Source organism: Eurypyga helias, unplaced genomic scaffold (assembly GCF_000690775.1).
Source record: "Eurypyga helias isolate BGI_N326 unplaced genomic scaffold, ASM69077v1 scaffold4175, whole genome shotgun sequence".
NCBI classification, from domain to species: Eukaryota; Metazoa; Chordata; class Aves; order Eurypygiformes; family Eurypygidae; genus Eurypyga; species Eurypyga helias.
The window spans coordinates 997-15,988 of NW_010250621.1; the positions used below are offsets into that span (position 1 = coordinate 997).

At 39.9% G+C, this 14,992-nt stretch overlaps 1 protein-coding gene across 1 annotated transcript in view; it reads left to right on the top strand.

Moving 5' to 3' along the window:
* Nucleotides 1-594: 594 nt before the first annotated feature.
* The window catches only part of LOC104509689 (excitatory amino acid transporter 5-like), a 53,059-nt gene continuing 38,661 nt past the window's right edge, over nt 595-14,992 (top strand). Inside the window, exons 1-2 of the mRNA XM_010151721.1 lie at nt 595-735; nt 1,805-1,884. Coding sequence (XP_010150023.1) covers nt 595-735; nt 1,805-1,884 — 221 coding nt within the window. The remainder of the gene's footprint in view (nt 736-1,804; nt 1,885-14,992) is intronic.

Sequence of the window (14,992 nt, forward strand, 5' to 3'; positions counted from 1 at the left end):
GTTACCTGCTCTGCCCTTTACAAAAACTCTGTGGTTACATTAATTTTACCCAAGTGCGTGACTCGCGCTGTTCACTTTCGAGGTTTGGATGTCCAAAGCCCAGACTGGGGAGACCGAGGAATGCACCTGCTCTGCCCTTTACAAAAACCCTGTGGTTACATTAATTTTACCCATCTGAGTGCACGACTCGCGCTGTTCGCTTTCGAGGTTTGGATGTCCAAACCCCAGACTGGGGAGACCGAGGAATGCATGCAAACACCGTCTTTCTCCCAGGGGTGTCACTTTGTTTTGAAGCAGTCTTGTTTTAGAAATACTACTGCATTCTGTTCTAATTTTTCAGAGCTCCCTAATCTTCTTCCAGGCTCTTAATGATGTAGTCGATAATAGGATTGTTGGTATTAATTTGGAACAATAATGCCAGCTGCTTGCTTGGTGGCTATTGGCAGAGGGGTGACCTTGCAGGTCAGCTAAGCAGAACTGGAAGTGCTTTGATCTGATCTATACAGAGAGAGATCTGTCCACCCAAACAAGAGGAGCAAGTGAATTCTCTCTCCATGGGATGCTGATTCTTCTCCAAAGAGCACAAAGGACAGCATGGCGGTGGCTTTGGATGCTATCCTCGCTCGGATCAAGGATGTTTGTAAAAGAAATGGTTTGCTCATCCTCTCGGTGTTGTCGGTCACCATTGGCTGTCTACTCGGATTCTTCCTGAGGACCAGGCGGCTCTCCCAGCAGGTATGTGTGGCATGGCAGCGTATCTGCAACACAGAAAATACCGCACTTACATAACAAAAGGCATAGCAAATTGTGGGACTTCAGGATGGACTTCTGGAGATAAAGAGCACATCTGTGTGTTTGTTAAATTTCCTTAATTTCATTTGTTTATTAATCTCCACTGTTCTTTGGGAGTGGAGATTATGTTTGGGAGTTCTCAATATGTTTGCAAAGGGTTCTGGTCTCTAAGACACTGTCTGGCATAAGCATATTATAATGTGGCAAGTATCTATAATAATCGCGGATGTTTAAGCTAGATGAAATGTAGCATCTAATGCAGACCTGTTAAAAACTGGTAGTGCAATACATTCATTGGATTTTATAGTGCTTTGGGACCTGTACGTCTAAAGAAAACACTGGAAATATTTTTTGTCGTCACATGTACAGAGGTACAGGTGTTTATATTCCACCAATGGTATTTTCTATTAATAAATTTGAGATTTCCCATCATTAACAGACCACATCATTAAAGTCACTTGGATATTTCTCCTCCAGCATACTAAGCTCTTTGCAGGCGCTCATTTCTTTCTGCTGGGTTCATCAGACAGAGCAGAGACGGTAACGTGAATTGCTGAATGTAGTGTTTGAACACAAAATATAGATCTCAATTAAAAAATATGGAACTTGGTGAATGTGACTAAACTAAAATAACTCTTTGTTTCGCTGCTGCTAACTGCAGTCTGAACATCTCCCGTGGCCAAGCAGTAGCTTCATACACATCTAGCAAAGCACAAAAGATGCAGAATGAAGGGATTATTCAGGGCAACCTATTAGCAGTAGTCCCCAAGGGGGACATATTTCATTTTTGTCTTCCTTTGTAAAGGAACGAACAATGTACTGTGTTTTTGTTGAATGACAACACAATATGTAATCTAATTAATTTTAAAAATATCTTTTAAAGCCTACTATCTTTGCCACCTTATATAGCTGCAGATTTTACCAATGTTGTCTGATCCACACCTCTAGCAGGACTCATGAAGACAGATAGTCTTTATCTCAAAACAATAAGCATCTCTCCATGTATTTCTAGGAAATTAGTTATTTCCAGTTTCCTGGTGAGTTACTGATGAGGATGCTGAAAATGTTGATTCTCCCACTGGTTGTCTCAAGGTAAGTGAGGACAATGATTGTTCCAACAACTTTTGAAGTTTCCTAAATGAGACATGTAATCACCACTATTTTGGGTTCAGCTGAATTGATGTCAAAGTGCCAGGACCATTACTGACTGCTGTACATTCATATTTGTAGTGGAGCTATGAACATATTTTTTAATCAATAGGAACATTTATGCAATACCTCATTTAGGTATTATTTTCTTAAAAACTTTTTTTTTAAATTGAAGCTTTCTTCTTTTCTTGTAATGGCAGGATTTTTTCCTTCAAGCTAATGAGAAGTTAAATATATGGAATAAATAACACATATTATCAGAAAGCTTACCTTAAATCTAAATAATTGAAATAATACGCCATACAAATAAAATGAAAAGGCACAGCTAATTTTATAATTTTCTGCAGTATTTGGGGAGTTGTGCTGTAGTATGATGAATATTTAAAAGAAGAACAACAGTGAACTAATAATATATGGCTGGCTTCAGCTGGAAGTGAAAGTGATTTCTTAGTACATTAAAGGCAGAACTTTTAGTGGTGCCACTTTATTGATGACAGAATTAATGATCTAGATCCTGGTGCTGAGGGATGGTGCATGGTAGCTGCCTTTGGAGTGGGTGGGCATAGTTTAGCATAGCTTTTTTCCTCTTCTAAATTTGTCTTACTTCCAGCTGGCAACAAGCACATAACAGTTGGATGGCCAAAAGCTCTCAGCCTAGAGCTGAGAGAAGAGATAGGAGAGATGGAGTGTAACAAAGCTAACTTTACCTAACAGATCTGAGAAAAAATCTTGCACCCTTTGGTGCCTTTCCTTGAAGCCTCAGCTTCTAGAACCAAATACCTATGCCAAAAACTCATCTTCGATTAGAAGAAAAAGAAAAGTTTCTAGGCTTCAGATAGCTGAGAGTTGCTGAAAATAAACACAACCCAGCACTAACTTTGTTTTTAAATCATCTACCTTTACATCTACCTTCTCATGGTTTTTCACAGGATGAAGCTGATGCATGGTGCTTGCATGCCTAGAACTGGCCGTAGTATGATCACAGACATGTCTGGTTCTGTCTCAGGCAGCTAGAGAACATCAAAATAAGTTGGATTTTTTTGAGAGGTGAAAGGAGAGTTTTCCAAGGACAACAAGATTCTCACATGAGGAAGTGACATAGTAAGAGCAGAAAAGAGTTGGAGCAGAGTCACATGCCCTTCCCCAAAATACGAAGTTTTTAAAATCTCCTTGTTATTTAGAGATGCCAGGAGGAGAGGCAGCACAGTGGGGAAGAGCTGCTCTGGCAGCCTGAGATAGCTCTGGGTTACCCGCAGATGTGTCAGGAGTGAATCTCTGAGCCGCCCTGTTAGAACTCATGGACTCCATCCTCTAAGAAAGAGAAGAAACTTTACAGATCTTCAGAGGGATTAGCTCTCACTGTAAGACAGCATGAGTCTATCTCCCTGTATACCAATCTAACCTGCTATTGCATACTGAAATTTCAGGTTATTGCACACAATAAATACTCCAGATATAATTACATTCTTGTACAGTCCTTTTTTTTTCACAACAAGCACAGTATATTCATATATATATGTATTCACACATATATTTCATAAAATAAGTAAATCAGTGCTCTGTGTTTTTAGTGGTCTGCACACACATTTAAACTATATTTCTCTGTGGATTTGGAGTATTCTCAGCCTGTCCTGTGGGAGCAATCACATTTAAATTATCTTCTAAATTACTCTCTGTTATTGTTTATAAAAGCCAAGGGTTCAGCACCAAGCTCTAATTATACTCTCCTAGTCAAAGTTAATGCAACTTTTTTCTTGGACTAACAAGTAAAAAAAATACTTGTAAAGAAACAGGAAGGTGAGAAAGTAGGGTTAAAAGAGACACTCCGTGCACAGTATACCATCTCTAACTCCAGAGTTTGTCTTGAAGGGTTGTGGCAAAAGTCAAAGGTGGCCAGTGTGTGGCTCAGAAGGCTGATAATAGGCTAGGAAATCTTGCACTTACAGGACACGAGCACAAACCCAGCCTTAAACAGAAGTGGCTGAAAGTTTGTACTATCAGATAATTTGAGAATTTGACCAGATAATTTGAGAATTAAAAAAGGAACTTCACAGATTGTATTCATTAGGAAGGAGGAACTGAGGGTATAGTCAGGTATCTGTGACTGAACTATGTTTATTTTAAAAGTTCCGGAGTGCAGAAGAATTCGGTCAAACACGAGGAGACTGTTTCTTCAACATACAGTTCCTTGTCTTACCCAGCTCTGTCCCAGCATTTGGAAGTGCTGAATTCCAGAGCTCCTGTACCTGTTTCTGATCTCTCCTATCACCTTTGGTTTTACTTTTTGTTTTCCCACAGACAGAATCTTGAAAAAGCAACCACCAGTAAAACTAGCCTTCCATTTTGAGCCCTTCATGAGCTTTTGGTTTTGTTGTGATGTGGCCCTTCATTAAGGATGGGGGTTGATAATGGCTTAGTTATTTGGTTACATAAACAAGCTTCATAGCATCATACAGTGACTCTAAAAGAAGTATGTATTGATTTCTTCCATCCTCTGCCTGAGGTTTAGCCCTTTTCATACTTATTAGTATCCACTCAGTGTCTCATATTTAGAGTTTGCTTTTCTCAGTGATGAGAAGAGATACCCACATGACAAAGGATCTTGCTTTTATTAGCAACATAAAGAAAGAAATTATAAAAAATGGCCTGAGAGTTTGTATCTGCCCTGGGAATATTCAGTAGGGGAGTATTACAAGATCAAATTTTAGACCCTGCACTTATCAGATGTACAGTACTTTATCTCTATCTCTATATCTCTGTCTCTATATCTATATACAGTACTTATCTATACTTATATCTATAAACATAGGATACTACTTTTTAAACCGGGAATGGGAATATGAAGAGAGCTCAGAAAGAATAGGAGACAAATCTGAATTCTTAGTTTTACACTTATACTCTGCCTGAGCTCTTACAAGCTGAGTTGGACAAGGGCATCTCCTCAGGAAGCCTTCAAGATTGATTGCAGGAGATCTGAAGTTCCCTGATTCTCTTTGGGATAGAGGCCTTGATCCTCATCTGACAACTGCAATGCAAATAATGTATTTTCTCCCTTATATGCAAAAGGTTTCAGCAAATATCCTAGGTTTGCAAGCAGGGACCCACATGCACTGCAGCGCTGGAGGTGAATCTCAGTGCATCCTGCCCTGAGGCCTCTGGTATGTTTAAAAAAACATGGGCGGGGTCTTCAGGCAGATGTCTGCTGATCAGCTGGACAAAGGTGCTCATATGTGTTAAACCCTGTCTCCTTCCACCTCGTGCATTTCCCGGCGTGGGGAGGTCTGTATGCCACCCTCTAGCCAGGAGGTGGCTCTGTCTGGAAGCCTGAGAAGCCCGAGTTGTTATGGGTGCTCCATCCCGCCAGTGCAGGGACCTGTGCGTCTGGGAGGCCGTTTGTCCCAGGCGGTTTCTGATTGTGCTGCCTACCCAGAACATAATAAAATCTCTACTCTTTCACTATGGTTAATTATAAACTCCCCCCCCAAACACACATGTATCCGTCACCTGCAGGGAGTGCTTTCAGGACGAGTTGATGAGCAGAGATACCTGTGCATCACTGCAGTTTCTCAACTTCTTAAGTGCCTGAAATAATAGAATCTGATGTCAGTGTCTTTACTCCGTACGAGGCAAAAAACTGTGAGAGGAACAAATACTCATCTTTCCCATTAATATCTTCTCACATTTGCTAAGATAATATAAAACCTTTGACCCAACCCTGTCTGTGCCAGCAGTGCCGGGCATGGGCCCTGGCTCGAGCACAGCCCACCCACCCTGGCAGGGAGCCTTCGTCCGCTCTGCGCCGTATGAGAGAAAAAGGAATTCAAATGTTACGAGTACGGGCGCTCACACACACAGAGTTTGACTGCAGAAGTCTTGCTCCTTCAGAAAAGCAGGCTCAAACCGGAGTGACACCCGTTTACACCAGCTGAACCTATTGACTTCTCTTTGTCTTATATTTCTACCTGTATCTGTAATAGAAAATTGCATCTTCTATTTCAACATCTTCCTTGTTTATACAATTAAGCTTTTATCTGGTAATAGATATAGGGCCCAGTTTTCTAAGACCATGATTATCAGCAAGAATTGAGACTACTTGTGGGAAGGAATTGTCAGGGCAAAATGGAACTGTTCAGTTGTCTAACAGGCTTGAATATTACTTCTAGAAAAAGCAGTTTGCTTTGTTTAAGTTTAGGATTATTATTACATTTTGTATTTGTTCACCACTGACCATTTTCTAGATATTTAAGAAGTAATGAGTAGCGGAGATTTGATCCCTTTCCATGTGCTGAATCTGTTAAAGAAAGATTGTTCCCTCTATTGTCCAATCTAACTGATTTGACCTGTAATTTTGAAATTATAAGACTTGTTCCTCTGAGTATGTTGTGCCTGATACAAGCAAGTGTATGCTAATTTATTTATTGTAAGGCTCATTTGAGGGTAGTAATAAGTATTTGTTACTATTGGGGTTTTGTTGCTGAATTAAATTTGACATGTTAAATATAGAACTGTCTTTCTTTAAGGGAATTCCGCTCCATAATGCCATCAGTTTCGGTAATCTGTTATCCTTCTGCTCAGATTCCTGAGTGTGTCGTTCTTACTCATGCTGTTAAAGCCTAGTATTTACTTAGAAACTACTCTGTTATAGTACTCTTTTCCCCGTATCATTTTTTTTTTCACACTTCTCAGATTTGGGGAATGCATTGGTGTTTTAACATGGCATTAATGAAAAACGTTGCTCATTCTTTTTTATGGAATTCTGTCATTGTTCAGCTGTACTATGCCATACCAAATTTTGTCTCTCAGGACTCATTAGTTACATTTGAAGAGCTGACAACCATGTAAATGCTGCAAGAGGATGTGGAGATGCTCTGGGTGCAAGCAGATGTGAACTCACTTAGGCCATGAGCCAAAGTGGGCAAACCAGTGCCAGATCCATGCCGGAAGCTCTATAGCCGCATTAGCGTGGCTTTGTGCCCAAGCTCGTACGCGAAGGACTAATGTGGCTATATGGCTTCCAGGCCAGCCTTGGCAGCTCAGAGCAAAGGCAGAGCGGGTTGATGTCTGTCTGCAGTTGTCTGTGCAGACATACCCTAAATAACGTCATAGCAACAGGATGTTCTTTGGGAGTTTCGGGTTTGGTTAAAAACATGCTGTGAGACAGACCATTAGCTTGGGCAAATTGTATCGTGCGCTCTTTTGCTTGCTGTCAGCTGTAGCAGAAACTGGTAGTAGAGCACTGACTCGAGATTATTTGTCTGTTTTAGTACTTAAGCCTACAATTCTTTAGGGATGAAAAATTAGACCCAAACACTCAGTCCTGAGATTTGCAACCCAAATCTCCTGCCATGATTATAAATAAATGCCTCATATGGTCAATATAATATTTATTCAGAAGGAAAATGCATCTGTCTAAAAGGCTATGAAATCTTTTTATTATTATTATTATTAATCATTAAATTTAAACCAAGAAGAAAGTCAAAATTAATTCACTCAACAATACTGGTTTACGTGAATGACAATGTGTACGGTACTACTCTAATCCATTCCTGTTACTGAGAGATACTTTCTATGTTGTCTTGACAAATTCACATAATTTAACTGAATACTGAATGGGAAAGGATGGATAACACAAGCTTCTGGTCAGTTTTGGCTTGGCCTTGTCTGCTATGTAGGAGTTAATCTATTCCCTCTGATCGTTTCTTCCTGAATAGCAGTCACTCTGTTCTTATGCTTGTGCAGCTGCCAACCTGGGGCATAATCAAGTGCAAAAAAATTTATGTACTGTATTATCTCGTGAGGTGTTGAGGAGCAGCTGCAAAATGCTGCCTATGGCTCTCTGAGGAGCCTGTTCAGAACAATGTTTTGGAATGTACCAAAGCAGCTGTATTTTCCTGTAGAATTAAATTGCTCTTGGAAACACTGGGTTTTCTCTTCACATTATTAGACTCTGGATTTTTCCCTCCATTTCACCTGTGATACCTTGCAATAGAAAAATATTGGCGCTCAGGAACAGGCCTTCCCCAACAGAGGAGGGTAAACCTCCTGCTGGGTTAGTATGGGAAGATCTGTGGGTACCTGAAAGGTAAAGTGTGTATAATGTCCCTTGTCTCAACTACCTGTCATGTATCACTGTAATGTCAATAATAATAAAAAAATATTTCACCCCAGTGAGAACAAGCCCTTTCCTGAGATATGCAATCTACAGTCTTTATTGTGGAGAAAGTCTAGAGATGTGAGTTTTAAGGAGAGAAGCATAGATACATTTATTTTCAGAGCGATATGCAAAACTGTACATAGATGAAATGGAAAGGGAAAGATTATCCAAGGGTAGGAAGAACTGATCAGAGAGCAATCTCACTCGACACCATTATACTACTTTAAATTGTCTACATTGCTATTGTATTGCAGAACTGATGTCAGATTACCCCAAACTTTCCCCAAAGGATGCTTTGACATTGCCTGAACTTGTAGAGGAAAATTCCATTCTACCTTCTTAGGAAACCTTACTAAGAATCCCTCCTCCATGCCTTAGACATCTTCGGAGGTTTCAGTACATTATCATCTCTGAGATTATCGATGTTGTTAGCTGTGTTTAGGAATATGGACTCTGATGGTCAGACCCCATGCTGTTTTCTAGTGTTTCATTTTGCTTGTGCAACCTAGACATCTGAACTGTTTCAGTGAAAACTGACTGTTGCAGAGTTATGCATGTCACAATGACAAAACTGGAACAATTCACTACCAGATATTTAGGGGTGTCAGTAGGGATCTAGTGATGCGCAGTAGCTATCTCCAGTCACACAATGAATGGGTATGGAAAGCACTGAAGTGATTACAAGTGGGATATGAGCAGTTTGTGACCTGACAGAATTTTTCTGTAGTCTTCTAAGAGCTCCAAAATACGTACTGTCTCACAAAAAAAAAAAGAAAAGGCAATGTCATGTGAAGCTTGAGGGGCTGGCTGGATTCCCTGTTTCCTTAGGGCAGAAACATGTAGAACTATAAACGGTGGAATAAATCTGGCATTTGTTTATAATCTAAATTTGTGTTTCAAATCCTTTTGCCCTTTTCTTAATCTAAAAACACTTGAAAGAACTGACAGAACAGAAAATATTATTAAGATTCTTGGCTCTTCCCTCAGATGTGAAGCTGCACATCCATATTTAATAGATAATTTGTTTGAGTTTGCGTCCTGACCTTTGAATTTAGGAAATACTTTATTTTTATCAGAACAGCTAAACTCAACAAGCCAGCCTGAATTCTGCATGAGCTATACCATAATGTCTCGGCTCTCCTTTATCAGTCAGTGGTCAAAGGTTGCTGTTCGTGCCTTTGAGCATTCATAGGTGTATTGCCATAGCCTCACGTTTTGGGCCAGTGGGAGGAATAACCGTTGGACATTGATCTTCACTGTATGCTGTACAAAGTCCTGCCTTGTTTACATTAGTCCATAAAAAGAAAATCTCAAAAAGCTGCATGTTAGGATGTACTAGAAATGTAGATCTGATTTCTTTTGTAGATTTTAGTTCCTTTTCCAGCAGCCTAGCTGTAAAATGAAACACAAACACTCCAAAGAGTGTATTGCAGACAGCGAGATCTAATATATTGTTAATTGTTTGAAGATCAAAAGCCAGATTTTCCGTCATGCCTGACACCTTTGATCTCCCACTGTGTTAAGTAAAATAGCTCTATACTGAGGCTTTCTGAAGAGTTAATTCACATTTCAACTGGTATTTATGGCTGATATCTTACCAAACAGAAGCCGCTGCATTAATCTTATTTGTAAAACAGGTGCCACTTCTTGGTTTTTGGTTTGGTTTTTATTTGTTTGGGGTTTTTTTGTGAGTACAGACACTGTTTTCATTTATATCAAGATATCTAAGCATTATTAATGCTGTTCAATATTACTTGATTTTCAGAGGAGACAAACCTTAGTAGTCCCCTGGATCTTCAGAAGGATTCTAGAATTATTGTCTCCTTTGAAGATCAGGCTGTAATACTATGAACCTTTTAATAATACATGACACTGGGGATCATTCCACTGACTACAAGTAGTCGTGGTAGTTCCTTAGTTGTGTTCAGATCAGTGGAAGTCTGCTAGTATACCAGCAGTCCACAAAATGGTAAGAACTGAGTAAAATTCACAGAGATCCTAGCTGTCCCTTTATTGCCTGTCTGGACTGTACACAAACACATGCGGAAAGGGTGTTCATCTGTATAAATGGGCCACCCTACTACAAGTGCACAACACATACCTGATCCAGCTTAATTCGGGGTGTGAGCATGGATTATTGCCGGATTTTATCTTCCTCTGTACTTAGACAAAAGGATTCATGCCACATGAGAAGTCCTGGCAACATTTACTAGTGGGTGGATGGGACTAGAGGTGTAGGGTGGCACCAGCTTCCAACCAAGATGCCACTTGGTTGTGTGTGATATGTACACAGGCACACGCCAACAGATGTGCTAACTAGCTGTTTGCGCAGGTATGGGCAGGAGGCATTTTTTTCCTGTGCAGTGCTATATGACATCTGGAGGTGACAAACCAAAACTATAACGTATCACTATAAGTCAGGGCAAGACCATATAGGGTGAAGCAGAGACAGGGATGGGCTATGGTCATCCCACCAGTACCACTGTCACTCCAGCATGTGATGAGAACAGCAGGTTTCTCTATTGCAGCCATGGCAGTCTTGCTCTGCAGGTATTCTGTCATGTTAGAAGAAAGCAAAAGAATATCCTGGAAAGAAAGTCATTTTGATCCTGCTTTCTCACTGCTGAAATAATTTTTACTGTACTAGAGACTAAGAGCAGAATCAAGCATCAAACTATAGAAAGAGCCAGAGAAAGTTTCTTATCTCTTTCTCTCATTACTGTAAAGAGTCTTATTTTCTTTGTTTCAAACTGTTCCTCCATAAATGGTACCTCCATGGAAGAATGCAGCCTGTCCTGAAAGCTCAGGTAGCTGGGCACATATGAAAAAAAGTCTCATGGTCCACTGCAACACAGAGATCTCTTCAGGCATATCTTTCTTCACTGTAAATTGTTTGTCTTTAAGTAAAGTGCCTTAATTCCTGTTTCCTTGTATGTAAAATGGAGATGCTGCCTTCCTGTATGGTAGTAGGTTATATTAGTCCAGCATTTTAAGATGATTAAATGGCTTCTGCTGTGGAAATGGAGATTATTACCATGTTGAAACTTGAAGGCACTGACCTTGACAAAAAGGTAAGCAACAGCCTGCCTGCATGATCAAGCAGCATTAGTCAAGCCAGCACTTCACTTTCATGATGCTCAACTGTAATATAATCATCTCTAATGTAGCTGTTAGGGGAGCTTCCTAGCCTCACTGGGAGAACTTGCTTCGGAAGGTCTTTTCTACGGCATGCAATTACAAAATGGGAATGTGAGGGAGGGTACGGGATGAATGAAAACAAACATGATTCTAGGAACAACTGTTGGTGGTTAATACTTGACCATTACTTCTTGACAGGATTAATGTCTTTCTAATCACACTAATCCCTTCTGATAACTTTATCCATAATCCATCTATTTCAAAGCAACATCCAGATGGCTTCTGGTGGAGAGGAAGACAAAATAAACATGCAGAATGGGGTCTTAACAGCAGCTTCTTGTATTTTCCCTTTCTGGGGATATAGGGTTTGATCTTGAGATAGGTCAAAAAATGTGGTTTTATCGGAGAGCAACAGAAAAAAAGTAGAGAATTTCAGAGAAAATAGAAAGTTCTATTTTCATTTGTAAATAAAATACTTCATAAGTACTCTGATACTTATCAGTGACAGCCAGAACAAGCCTAGAGGTGCTCATAAGGGTTTAGCTACTTGTTTGCATGGGACTAATTAGAGTTTCAAGATGTTGAAAGAATTCCCCTCCTCATTATGTCAAAATTGCTATAGTGGTTTTGGGGAGTTTATGCAGATTTCTCCCAAAGCAGACATGAAACTTACTACTTAATAGTTTCATTTGATTGTACTATTACCAATGTTTTAAACAACCTATTAACTGACTTTTCATTTTTTAATGAGTCATATATAATAATAGTGCCTGGAGTTGTTGGGGTCTTCCTCTTCCCTTCTAGTTTCCCCTTAAAGCTTCATCTAGGTTTCATTAGATCTTCCACAGATCCTGATTTCGCTCTTCACCTTCCTCCCTCAACAAGGCCCCCATAAAGAAATAATTTATTGTAACCTTCCTAAATCACATGGAGACTGTCAAAACCAAAACCCAAAAAACCAAAAACCAACAAACTTTAATCAAGTCATCCTAGATAAAATAATACAGGAATAGAAATATGAATCTTAGAAAGATTTTAAACCTGAAAATATTGTGGAGCATCAGGTTAGCATTGTGTAGAGATCTTCAGATTATCAAAACACAACTTTGAAGAGGCTTGAAAGCCACAGACATGTAAGGACCAGAGGACAGATATTTACACAGATATACAGCAGATAAAACGATTTTGGAAGCCATTCTTCAAATCATGTGTAGTCTCTGAGAGTACACAATTTCATCCAAAATTTGTTGGATAAACAAGAGAGAATTTAAAAAACGAAGCAGACTATTTTAGACAGCAGAAAGAAAATCCACAGGAAGACCATTTTTACATGTAATTGGAACAATCAATGCATGAGATAAAGAGGTCATGGGGCTACTTAGTTTATTATGGTGTCTGTTATTATATCCAGCACCAGATGGTCCAAAGCAAGGTGCAAGAAACCTCTTAAATCATAGTAATCGGAGATTTCACTTAAATCCTGCACTGCAAGATTTAATATCTCATCCAAAAATCATTAGCACATACTTTGGAAGCCTTAGGCTTGACATATTTTTTTTTCTATGCAAACTATGAAATTGTCCCTGAACATGAAATTACACTTTTTTTTTCTTTTTGCCAGACTGATTAAATGAGTGAGATGCACTGTAATTATTCAGAAAAGCCGCAGATCGTTTTTCATTGTCTTAGTCCTGTTTTGTCCATTTGGCAATCATTAAAACATGTTATGGAAGCTACACATGAAACATATGTGTGAAAGCTACTTAGCTACATAGTAAGTGAAATGATTTTAACCTATGAATCAAGTATCAGTCCTGTTTTTTCAAGCTTAAGCAAATTCTGAGGCTTGACAAGAATTAAAGGTACCCTGGTTTTCATTCCGTTGTGTTTCATGAGAGTCTAGTTGCGGATGGCACAGTAACATCTTTGTTCAGTCTTACAAGCAGTTTGGGAAACTATTGGGGAATTTTTTATGTAGCCAAGAGTGTCTGATGAAAATTAGATTTAAAGGGAAAACCTGAACATGATACAGTGATCTTAAGTTAAACCATCTGGAAATTTATTCCTCCTGACGTCCTTATTCCCTAGGATATAAGAAAAGTACTTTTTCTTGTCATTGTTTGGCTGCATTATGTGAATGTTTGAGCTCTAGAGATCAACGATGAGGAGCATCTGTGTTGTAACTCTGTAGTACTTGCTTCATACAGTAACTGTGATAATCAATATGTCTCTTAATCTTTATGTCTACTGTCCTGTTCCCTCTGACATCAAACACATGAAGTCAAATGAAAACCAGTTAACGAGTGGTTACCGTCTCACACTAGTTACAGGCATTTCTTTCTGAAAATGATTCTGAGCAATTGCTCAAAATGCCATGACCAGTATTACTCCCCAGCCTTTGGAGAATTGCTTCCACTGTTCCCTTCTGAAAACTTCATTGCAGGCCATGAAAACCACAGGGCATTGTCTGGACCCAGACCTTTGTTCATGCTTCTGTCACACCACAGTTACCCCTGTTGCACCTCCATAGTTAATTACTTTTGAGGACTTTCTCATCACAGCATGAACTGAGCATGACTTTATCTGGTGACAGGATAATCTCATTACAGATGATGATCTTGTTAATGAATATCCCCAAGACAGAGCAATCTCATTATTAGCCCCCTCAGGATTTGTCACCTAAGAGCCAATGTATGATGAGATTCTAGATGCACAACATCCTCCCAGATACTAATGGCCTAATATAATGGCCTAATATACTAATATCTTAGGGCTGAGGTAGCACCCCCAAAGGCACAAGAACCACTGGACATATTTAATTAGTATTTTTGTCCCTCAGTGTTTTTGGATGTACTTGTCAGGAGCCTTCTTGAGCCTTCTCATCTCCAGACTGAACAAGCCCAATTCTCTCAGCCTGTCTTCATAGGAGAGGTTCTTAGTTCCTTGGCATTTCCCTTGGATGGGTCCATATGGAAAAATAAATATTCTAAAATATTCCCTCTCTACTCTGCTCTTGTGAGACCCCACCTGCTGTTTTGCATCCAGCTCTGAGGCACTCAGCATAAGAAGGATATCGACCAGTAAGGGTGAGTCCAGAGGAGGCCACAAGGATGCTCAGAAGGCTGGAGCCCCTCTGCTATGGGGACAGGCTGAGAGAGTTGGGCTTGTTCAGCCTGGAGAAGAGAAGGCTCCGGGGAGACCTTATAGCACCTTCCAGTACCTGAAGGGGCTACAAGAAAGCTGTGCGGGGACTTTTTGCAAGGGCCTGTAGTGACAGGACAAGGGGTAACGGGTTTAAATTGAAAGTGGGGAGGTTTAGATTAGATATCAGGAAGAAATTCTTCCCAGAGAGGGTGGTGAGGCACGAGAACAGGTTGCCCAGAGAAGCTGTGGATGCCCCATCCCTGGAAGTGTTCAAGGCCAGGCTGGATGAGGCTTGGAGCAACCTGGTCTAGTGGAAGGTGTCCCTGCCCATGGCAGGGGGGTTGGAACTAGATGGTCTTTAAGGTCCCTTCCAACCCAACCGATTCTATGATTCTATGATTTCTGCTACTGTTTTTTTAATATGTAGTGCTGTGTTTTACACAGTGCTTTACAGACACTCAGAAAGGTGGATTTTTTATCAAATACAATGATAAAAGATGGAAAAGCAATAGTTACAAGAGTAAGAGTTATCAAGATGCTTGTTTTCTCAGTGATCCATATTACAGTGCAACCAGTGTTTCCCCTTGCTCCTATAGTGTTAACAAAACCCATGCT